This window comes from Poecilia formosa, unplaced genomic scaffold (genome assembly GCF_000485575.1).
Source record: "Poecilia formosa unplaced genomic scaffold, Poecilia_formosa-5.1.2 Scaffold270, whole genome shotgun sequence".
Lineage (NCBI taxonomy): Eukaryota > Metazoa > Chordata > Actinopteri > Cyprinodontiformes > Poeciliidae > Poecilia > Poecilia formosa.
In genome coordinates, this window is record NW_006800209.1 from 506,555 (window position 1) to 518,154 (window position 11,600).

The 11,600-nt window shown below is 40.6% G+C and overlaps 1 protein-coding gene across 1 annotated transcript; it reads right to left on the reverse strand.

The window, feature by feature from the left end:
* Positions 1-839: 839 nt before the first annotated feature.
* LOC103151076 (SPRY domain-containing SOCS box protein 1-like) lies at positions 840-11,223 on the reverse strand. The gene is made up of 3 exons (XM_007570920.2): positions 10,939-11,223; positions 4,214-5,072; positions 840-2,270 (listed from the first exon to the last, which is right to left on the reverse strand). Exons 2-3 carry the CDS (start codon positions 4,905-4,907, stop codon positions 2,143-2,145), a joined length of 822 nt encoding a protein of 273 aa, XP_007570982.1. The 5' UTR covers positions 4,908-5,072; positions 10,939-11,223; the 3' UTR covers positions 840-2,142.
* Between the last annotated feature and the right edge of the window lie 377 nt (positions 11,224-11,600).

The window sequence follows — 11,600 nt, forward strand, 5'->3', positions numbered from 1 at the left end:
CACAACACAATTTAACTCGGATGAGAACTGCAGAACTTAACGAGGGCCGATTCTTTTTACACAGCACAATGGATGCAAAACAGAACACACGAATAACCCAGAGTTTATCGTCACCGTCGATATCACACCGCAGCTCTTCCACTAGACAAAGCCTAACACAACTCATACAACTTACTGGAAAAAAACAAAAAGCCAACCTAAGGCATAAGCAAATTTAGAAGTCGATAGGCATCTTTTTACTAGTAAGAAATCCGGCCAATAACTTTCATCCAAGGGAAAGAAAAAATAAAAAGATAGTCATTATAGCTTAACAAAACTGTAGGCCTTTGAAATTGGTGCAGAATATTTTTTGACTGCATTTTTAGTTTTTAAATCCACATGGTGAAATCACAAATAGGAGGAGAATCCCATAACTCACTCATTGTCTTTACCCGTTTATCCTTGCAGGGTCACAGTGGCGATGGGTCAGGTACCCATCTCTCCAGTGGTCCCTGGGCGAGAGGCGGGGTTCGCCTTGGACAGGTTGCAAGTCTATTGCAGGAAAACATGGAGAGACAGGCCACCATGTGCGCGCGCGCACACACACACACACACACACACACACACACACACACACACACACACCTAAAGAACAATTTAGAGAGAAAAATTCACCCAACAGCCATGTTTTTGGGCTGTGGGACGAACATGGGCCGGAAGAAAAGTGCTGCTCACTGCACCACTGTCGCCTGTAGCCAAATACCAGAAATCACTTTTAGATAGGATTTGCTGTATTCGACAGAACAGCCTGAGCAAGCAGAATGACAAGTCTGATCCAATAAGAGATTGAACACCACAGATAATGTGAAATAATCTTTAATAGATACTTACAAACAAATTTACACCAAGTAATACAAATCAAGTGGAAGCAAGCAAGGAAAAGTAGGGTGTACCACTTATACACATTTAAAAACATATAAGTTTATGATATGGCATTTGACAAACTGTTGGCAATTTGACCTACTTCCATTACATTTTGTGCAGCACTGTGTAGATTGTCGCTTTCTGTTAATATGGTGCTTTAAAACCAAAGTTTATCAAGTCAGGCACCTACAAAGTCAGCATCCAAAAACCCCTGACCCCAGCTTTACACTTCATAGACAAACAAGACATAATGGTTCATGGTTTTCTGCCAGTGGGACCCAAGAGTCAAACATTTAAATGCTCTTTTTTCCTCCTTTCTTTGTTTTAATATGTGCAAATCAGTGCTCAAACATGGAGATTATGAGTTTTTAAAAAAATGCTCTTGGGCCTCAACAGCACATGGTCAAGAACTACTGCACTAATAAAAACAAGGAGTGACAAAAAATGATAAAAAAAAAATTTGTTTGTTGAAAAGAGTTTCCTGCAGGTGCATGCTACAAAGAATCACAGTGACATTATCTTTCTGTAGAAGACTGCTGATGATATTCCTGCATTGCAGCAGCAGCTGAGCAGATATGTCCATGTTACAGAGAGACCTGGACGCAGTGAGTGGCCTGTGCTGCTCATAAACGGACTCAGAGCACCAGTAACTCTATAAAATGGTCATCAGCTCTTTCCTGTGTCATGTGAACAGCAAATGTATTTAAAAACCAGCTCTAAAACCCAGAATTTCATAACGCTTAATTTGAGACTGATGCGAGTGTACTGCCATCTTGTGGTCAGATAACAACAGAGCACTGCTGTGTTTGCTGTGTTTTTTTTGGCTCAGTGTTCACCTCAGTGTCGTCTCAGCACAATTTCATTCAGATTTCCAAGGCTACAAAGACAGGAATGCATAACTCAAGCTTGGAGGTCACAGCAGATGCCACATTACCCTACAAGCTAGAAGTGGTTCACCAGCACGGTGACTGTCAGGGCATCAGTTGGATCAGTGTGTGCATAGTACTCAGTGATTCCTGATTTTACAAAGTTAAAGATTACAATTGAAAAGAGTCATAAAAACAGGATAAGAAACTCCAGAGGAGTTTTGCAACTGACAGAGAAGCGTACTTGCTGATTCACGCAGGTGCCTATATCAGTCCTGGAGGCTTCAGTAATGCTGCCAAACGGGTTGAACCCAAGGACGATCCCAGAGAAAGAAACGAGGGAGTGCAGAATGTGTTTCGTCAGTCAACTTCGTCATTGGTAGAGCAGGTAGTTCTTGAGAGAGGCTGGCAGGGGAAGTCTGTGGATTTCACTCAGCCGGTCTCTTCCTAACGCCACCCTCACCGAACGCCTACATAGGTCCATCAGCGAAAGAGGTTCAGCTAGGAGAAGACAAAAGAGGCAGAAGGGTGAGGTACAGGATCGGCTTGCAGGGACTGTGTCGTTTAATTGGTCAGCAACCGATACGTTCTGTGACCTACATAAGAATCAATGAGAATAGTTACAGTATGAACATTAAACTGCAAACCTGCTTGGCTTTGTAAGCACTATATCAAGGTTTCAAATTTAAAAAAAACTCAGCGTGCTGAAAAAAAAAAAAAAAGACATCGTTTCATTCCTCATGAGCAACTTAAATTCAGCTGATCAAAATAGTTCAGGTTTGAAGCAGCTGAACCAGGAAGGGGAAGATCTGGTTGAAGTTGGGTCGTTTAGTTGGAATTAGCGGCATGTAGACTCAGCATCCAACTAAAAATAAACACAAGGTCCAAAACACATTTTGATCTCATGTCCAAAAGGGTTGAAATTTTGATGCCATTTGTTTATTCTTAGTTAAATGGATTAAAAATAGGTTAACAAAAAACATAAAATAAAGGCCTGGTACAATACTTTTAGTTTTACAATAATTCTGCACACCATCAGTTGCTCACCAGTTGTGAACACTGATATGTTTACGTGGGAATAATTGTTTTAATTATAAATAAAATTAGATCATATTGTAGTACTTGTTGTCCTGCCCCATGCCTGCTTGCAAATAAAATCAAGACTATTTGATGTACAATTATCATATAAATTGATGGGAGTAACAAATGTACAAAATCCCAAGGAGGAACTCTAAGTTTAAATGGCAGTCAGTGGTTAGAAATGAGAATCTCCTTTGCTCATTGGTAATCTAAACAGTTTTTTTTTTTTTAAAAACGGTTAACATACAGTCAGATGAACATCAAGGAGGCAAAACACACAACGTATTGGAAGGATGCAGTGTATACCCACTGCAGGAGTCGGGCCCACACAGGCAAATTGTGCCCCACGTTTGGCACCAGTTGCCAAATCTATCCAGGAAGTAGGTAGATTTTCCAACTGCAACCTTTCTGTAGAACACATCAGTCAAGCTGTCAGATAAAAGACTTGGCAACTATTGTTCTGATGAGGAGGAAGAAACTAACTGCAGCTAAGAGGGTGTGGGTTTTTATCAGAGTTCAAGCAGGCCCGTGTTGGAGCCACACTTCTAAAACATCGGCTACATGTCTACCTCTGCATAGGGAGCATTGCCAAGTCTGAAAATGGCTTCCATCTTAAGGCGTGGAATCAGCTCTGCTCTTCAGCTAAAAGAGAGATCGTCACTTCAAACTGTAGACTGCTTTTTGTGAATAAGAGATTATCTGTGGCGCTTTTCTTGCACAGGCACAAAACTAGGTCAAAGGATCTGAGTCAAACATAAAAATCTAATGAGCACAAAGCACTTGGGATAGATGGGTAATACACGGTCTGATGTGCACCAATGTTTTCAGACCAAAAAGCTGGGCAAAATGGGATTAATCCAGTCGCAGTTTGTTTGCTTTAGTCTCTGTGATACTGAGCAGCATCAGTTTTTGATCCTGAACAACCAGGAACCTCTTGATATTTCACAAACATCTAGTCAGGAGGCTTTCCAACCAACTACTGGAGCCAAAGTACAGTTTGTGACAAAGTAGGGCAGTTCCCTTGAAGACCAATCTTTACAGTGAAAAGTCCTTCTTCATAAGGACACAAATCCCTGACATGATGAAACAGCAAGTCGCTGAAAGCATCACATAAATAATTAATCTGATCAAACTGCAAAGCACACTGCAGATAATTTTGAGCTATAACCAGTGCATAAAAAGGGTTACAAATAAAAGTCCTGCTATGCTTTGAAGGAAGCCTGTTTTGATGTGAGGACAAGGCATGGACTGTTCGACCTTAGTTTACAGCATCAATAAATCCTCTGGTTATAAAATCTCTATATACAGCCAGAGAGTCGCTCATGGCAACATAATATGTTGAAACATTTACAATTCATACTTACGATCAAGTCCATTTATGTACCGGATTCGTATTTCACAGTGTCCCCACACGGCGCTCACTATTGGGTACAGCTTCTTGCCTTTGAGTCCTCTAAAAGCCACTCCGAGATAATGTCCATCCACTATGTAACCCAGAGTGCCCTCGTCCATGTCCAAGACCACCAGGAGCGAGTCTGGTATAATGAAGGTGTCGTCTGGCTCCAGGAAGGCCGGGTAGGTTTTTCCTGGAAGGTTCTTGCCATCGTGGTAGAGCTTACTTCTGCACAGGTCCCAGCCCCAGGATTCAGAGTTGCTCCCCACCAATGCCGTGTAGCCCACAGAATGGAGAGGGGCGTCGCTCGTCCCAACGCCAACCACCGCGTGCGTGCCCCTCTGACGCATGGCCCAGTTGATCTCCCATACATGAAGTCCCCTCGTGTAGCCAACACGCCCGCGGATGGCGTCCGTGCTCTGCGCCACAGGGTGCCTATGGAACACCAGCTTGTTGTCGTCCTTCACAAAAACGTTGAGGGAGCGGTCGTCGTTGTTCCACGAATGCTGGATCTGAGTGTCCAGGCTGGCGGGCGGCATGTCCAGCAGAAGGTCTAGACGAGATGGCTTGGTGTGACTCAGGGCCTGCAACTCCAATGTTAGGGGACTGAACGCCGGATCCCGCATGTCAATAGTTTTAATGCCACCTGGGACTTTCTGCCCCATGCTCCAGGTGGGTATAGCAGCTCCTCGATCCCCGCCTCTTTCTCCTCCCCCCGCCTCAAAGACTAATGGGGGGAGTGGTCAGCCTCAGAGCCTCTCCTCCGCCGTGCTCCTGCAACCTGGGACGCGTCTTATGTGGACCACCAAGACGAGATGTTAAAGACCAGTCTGGACAGTTGAGAGATGAAAGTACAGAAAACAAGTCAGGAAGTTTGTTTTTCTTGTGTGTAGACTTTAAATGTGAACATTAAGAGTAGAGAGGTGAACCGATCAACATTTTGTGGCCAATTTCCAAACTGGAGTGTTTTAAAAACTACGAACAGTCAAATGTTTTTCTAACCCTCTTAGTGTGAGTGGTCATTTGTACAAGGGGTTTACTATTATTTTAAAACAGTAGAAATTATGGAATTAAGATTTGTTTTGTCCTTAGCATATCTCAATTAGCATGGTTAGTATTACTTACAAACACCAGTCTGAATGTATTCGCTTTGCAGTAACTGATGTTTCTTGGAAACATCAAGTTACTCCAATCCCAGCAAATTTCACAAGACAAAGATTCAAACAAGCCCCATTCACACCTTGAACTAGCCAAGTGTGACAGGAAAATGTGACAAGATTTATAGTGACAATGATAAATTCTGATTAGTAATATTTGAAAAACACCCCCAAATTGACTTAATTTTTACTTTTATTTTCATTACTGTTGATTCATTGAGACCTTAGATACTTAATCACACTTATAAATGGTTAAATAGTTATTTCATATGAAAAAAAAGAAAAAAAAAGGGAAATAGCTATGCATCATCACTGCAGTTAGCTTATCTAAAATGTATAAAGCTCACTAGCTAGAATACTGTAAATATAAAGAATATTTTCTTAGAAAGCTGGGATTATATCAATCAGTGGATGGAATCGGTGAATTTCATTTTTGGTACTGGTCATTTCAGCGGAGGCCTTTTCTTTGAAAGACATTTCATACAATGCACAAAATCTCTGTATGTGGAATATCCAGTCATATTTATGATGCAATTACGCCTGTCACGATAACAAATTTTGCTGAGTCATTGTCTAAAAAATTATTGCAATATACGATAATGTTGTTTCAAGACCTTCTGACACTGATTTAATGGAAATGACGTAATAATCCATGCCATTTCCTGCCATAGATAGATGCACTTTATTTTCAAAAGAACACAACACTGGAACTGATCAACTAAATAAACAAAACAACCAAAAACAAAAATAAAATGGATTCTCAGTCTCCATCAACAAAAAATGTACTTGAATAAAAAACTAAACAACATAAAGCCAAAGTGGAAATAAATACTGCATTCAATCAAAAGAGTGCAGATTATGAAGTCTGTATACTATATTGCCCTTCAGTAATCACGAGATTTAAGTAGAGAAGATGGGCACATCCGACTACCTAATGCAGTAGTAGTTCACACTACACGATTTTTTGCCCCAATTTTCCCCTTACGATAATCCCTAAGATTATCGCTGGTGATTTCGTAACCGATCATTCTGCAGTGTATGGTGTGTTACGATAGATCGTCGTGGCCGCTCCGATCTAAATCGGGGGTTTTCCCCGACTGGGAGCGTTAACGCTGAATGTGACAGGTAGCCAATCAGAAAGCGCGGATTCTCCTCCGCGCTTTCTGAGGGGAAATTACTGAGGGGAATCCCAAACAGCTGACATGGCGCAACCCGAAGTTCAGCTGACATCGGAGGTGATATGTGGAAACAACATTAATGTTCAACATTTCGTGCAAAGAATATAGAAATGACAAGGAGAGGATGCCAAATTGCTACCACAGTTGATAAACCCGGTAACTTTTCAGCTGTTCTTCGTTAACATGACAAATAGGTTATAATGATTTTCATTCAGTCAGGATTTTACGCTGACGCTACATGCATCACAGGTAGATTCTAGTAAAGCATTGATTAATGCCTGGTTTTAAAATTAGTTAACTGGACTTGTAGCCATTATTTTGTGCCCATGTGACTGGACACCACATGGCATGACGAACCCGATCGAACCGTTCGTTATACCTAGGATTTCTGTCGGCTTATGTGTCTCTCATGTTTTGAAAATGGGCCGACAATCGGCCCGTGTAGTGTGAGCTGGACATTACACTAAGGAAATGAGGAAGGGAGGGTCAGTGGAGAGCACCGGAGTTGAGCCTTTTTTCATTCAGTGTCATCAAGAGAAAGAAAAAAGGCAGGAAGAGACGATAAAGCCGATAATCAAAATGAGGTCGATAGGTTTAATTATCGTGTGATTAATTGATTTATCGTTTATCGCGACAGGCCTAGATGCAGTGGGTGAGTAAATTAATAAAGGTGTGCAAGCAAGCCATGAACTGTTTTACTGCAGTGCAGTTTAATGAGTTAAAGTTTCTGTTTGCTGCTGCTGCTGCTTTATGAAGCGCCACAATGTCTATGTTTAAGTTATCTCAGTCAAATTATTATTAAACACATCATGAATACTTGAAATAGTTAACTGTGTCTTCTTCTGTCATTAACAACTAATACACTGCAGTGTTGCCATCGAATCCCAGTGTTTACTGGGTGTTTACTGGCTACAAAGGGCAGATCAAACTAAAATCATCTGACTCCAGTCCCCAGCAGATTTCTTTTTGCATCAGTCATGTAATTCCAAAAACAAAGAATTAGATCTAATGTTTACATCTACTAAGAAACGGTATGTTTCAACTGAATCTAGTTAAAAGCGGGCAAAAGCCCGAGAACTGCAGGGCTGCAAAGTAGCCTCAAAAGTGTCTTTGTTCTCATGTGATTCTTGGAGAGAGGGAAAAACATGTTAGGACAACAGTGTCCCAAGAAATCCTGAGACACAACCAGAAAACTTGCGTCTGCTGTCTTACAGCTGTTAGAGAGCTGTACAACTGACGGCATGATGCATTTATGAATAACTTTCTCGGTTTCGCTTAATATCTTGGGTTGTTTGACATTGTTTTTTTCCCCTTTTATCAGCTCACCACAACCTGAAGCCAACCCAGAGGAACAAGACCAACAAGTTTCTGTTATTCAACAGTCTAACGTCTGTTAGAGATTAACTGTAATAGACTGAATTATTACCCAAACAGAGGAAGCCGTTTAAATTTTAAACATTAATTGAGTTTTCCAGCTGATGTGAACACGGTCTTTAGAAAGAAGAAACTGGAGCTATGTATTGTACACAACAAGCTCCAACACGCCAACTTCTTTGTGTGTTTTTTTTAAAGAATTTGAGCTGGCAAGGCAATTTGAATCATATGCCACAATAGACACAGAGTTCTTCAATTCTAAGAGACGAGACCAGATCGTACAACAAAAACAAAAATAAAAAACATAAGATGATTATTAGTATTTTAAAAAGGCGAATGTCACAAAATATATACATTTTAATTGCTGGAACTTGATTCACAGCCAGATTTATGAGTTCTACTGTTAAACTCTACAGCTTTTATAGAACTTGGGAAAAAAAAAAAAGGAATACATTTTTTTGTGAATTTACATGTCTATGAGGAATAACACCGTCTATGAAGGCTTGCGATTTTTAAATTGTTTTATGTAAATAAAGATTAAATTGGGTTGCACAGACATGGTGAGAAACATCTAAACCTAATTTGATTAGTTGTCTCAGATCACAGAGTTTTCTTATTTATTCTCTTGATAAATAAGGCAACATAATGAAGTTAGTCTTACCTAATAATCAAATAGCACCGACACAACGCTTAACATAATCCGAGGACTTTGAGGATATGAATGCAACAACAACAGAAAAGACCAGTACATGTAATATATTCCAAACTGAGAAAGATTAATAGTAGAAATGTTGGGGTACATTATCCTTATAAGGCAGCAATATTCTGCTGAAATGAAAGTTAAACATTCTCCAATAATAAAAAGTGGCTTCGTAAACACATCTAGATAAAGTACAAAAACACTCTCCGGCAAATATATGGCTTTTCATTTTACCACCAAATACCAAGAGCAGCTCAGATGCGACAGGACACCAGCTCATGACCGAGGTGTCAACACACATCATGCGTACGTTTTACGAAAAGATTATAGACAACGCAACATACATGGACGCCTTTGGATCGAAATCTCACTTTACAGTTCTAACTCTTTTTTGCTTTACAACAAATTACCCATACAAGAGTATTCAAAGGAGATTTTTATGCAGGTGAAGGTCAATCTGTGCCTGACTGTACAGCACTGCCACAGTACAGAGCGTTTTGTAATGTGGAAAATTATGCTGCTGGGAAGCCCACTCTAATTAAATTGTAGACAAGAGTTCATTGAGCACCGCCTTGGCTCTTCTTCTAATGCAAGTAAACAACCATTTAAATGGGTCATGTCTCCTCACTGATTGGAAAACAGGGGGGAAGAAAAAGCAGGCAACGGGTGGCCTGCATTTGAATGTAAACCATCTTTTTTTCACTGGCTGTCCAGCACTCACAAAGAATGAAACATGTTAATTTTCGCAACCTTTGGGGCAAGGACTTTACCATTATTCCTCTCACCAACCAAAATACCTAAACAGAGCACATAAAATGTCTCTACTTCTTGCGTTGTAAATTTTTATAAATATAAAACACTGCAAGTAGTAAAAGCTGGCTTGTGGCTCGCTTTGTTTTAGCTAAAGGCCTGGGCTGACTGGGGCTCCTGGGCCCCTGGTTTGGGTTAGAGTTGATTGCAATGCAAGAGGAAGGGCTCATTGAATTTGCTGAGCCAAGGAAACACTTGTTTTGCATGTAAGGCTCAATTTAAACTGTGCCCAGTTTAAATTAGGCAGATTGTTGATTGGCACATTTGGGTAAAAGTTTACCAAAGTCATTATCCTTTCATCAGTGAGGAGAACAAAACTCTTGCATGCCATTTAGCTTTCAGGACACACAATGTTTTATCTTGATAAGGCTAAAGAAAAAAAAAAAAAGAAAAAAAAGATTTTTATGAAAGGTAAGAATTTTTACTTTTAAACTGTACCATACCCCTATCCCAATTCGTTTTGGAAAGATACTTTAATTTCCCAGGTCACCCTATTGTGGCACATACTGACTTCCTTAGTGTTCCCTATTGTCCAAGTTTAGGGATGTTTATACCAAGCCCTCAGGACAGCTTACATCAAAGACTTGCACTGATTATACTGATAAGACAATGCAGGTTCAACAGAATGAGGTAGCTTTTTTTCCCTGTTTCTTTTAGACGTGTTTAATCTTAAAAAGAAAATTACATGCGTTACTTGTAGGTTGAGAGTTACCCAGAAGAACAGCGTTTTACGGCTCGACAAAACCTGAAATACAGCTATGAACTATTAATGTCTTACCTGAACGTTGTGTGTTTAACAAGCTAACATTCTGAAAGCTGTTCATAAGGTTCCCGGTTAGCTACTTTTACCTTCCTTCTTTAACTTCAACTCTGTAAATAACGACACTTCCGTTTAAAACAGGTTAAGACACTCACCTCTTCACAAAAAAAGCTAGTTACTCTTCGTCAGTACTACTAGCTGAAAAGGACTAAAGCAAGTCCTTGAAGTGTTAAATGTGATTTAAAATGTTCCGGCTTGTTTTGATTAAGCGTATTCGTTCAAATAGAGAAAATGACCATCGGTGGGCCTACTAACCGCTGAGCTTGCCATGTTAGCCGTTGTTAACGCAGGCTAATCGCCACACAAGCACTCGTTGTTCGACGGGTTTCCAAGGGAGTAAACCAGAACATTGGAGATCATTAGTTTAAAGCCTTGTTACTTTGTAACAGTTTACCTTAAATCGAGTCGCGTTCTTTATTAAATAAATTGAAGAGACAGCGACACAGACCTGCTATGATTAGCAACATAACACGGCTAATGGTACCAAGAAGCTACAAAGACAAAACACGGATATTTAACGGAGCTACACTGAACGTTAGGGAACCGGGAGTCCTTAACGGCCAGCCGTTGTTTCCCCGACACCAAATATGTATTTAGGACGTGAACAGAGGAACACCGAAAGGAAAACAGACGCTTAAATGAACAGAGAAAACCGACCTTGTTTAAGTTGCGAGGCGGCGATTAGTAGCAGGAAAACGGGGTCGGGTTTCTCCGTCTACTTCATAGCAGTTTTCCTTGCCGTTTCACCTTTTACCATTTGAGCCCCCGACATGAATTAGGTGAAATGGTGATGACTGCTCTGACATCGCTCGAATCACGTGGTAAAATGCTCCCAGCTGCACCAGCAGATTAGGACCTCCCCGTGACGATCTGCAGTAAAACGAGAGGTTCTGCCTGCAGACACTCAATCCAGTAGAGCTCCGGAGGTCGGACGGAAGCAACTAATCTCCGCCATATTGTGAGTGGCATTTCTTTTCATTAAAGGTGCAGTATTATGAGTTTTCCAGTTACGTAATGCCCTTTTATAGCACAATCGAGCAACAATAAAGTTACCTTCAGTTGTTATAAAAATGCTGCATATATCAAATATGATTCGACTTTGTAATTTTATGCCTTGAAATTGGACCTCTCATTTACATGAGAGCGCCATTCTCTTGAAGAGCTTCTCTTCAAGAAACCCCTACTCTTTCTGACACTCCATGTTCAGGAAATAATCACAACACTCCTCTATTAACTCTTTAAAAAAATTTTTACCAGCATTGCGCTGGGAAGTAGCTCCTATAATGAGCTCAGCAGATTCCACCAGCTGGCTAGTCTTA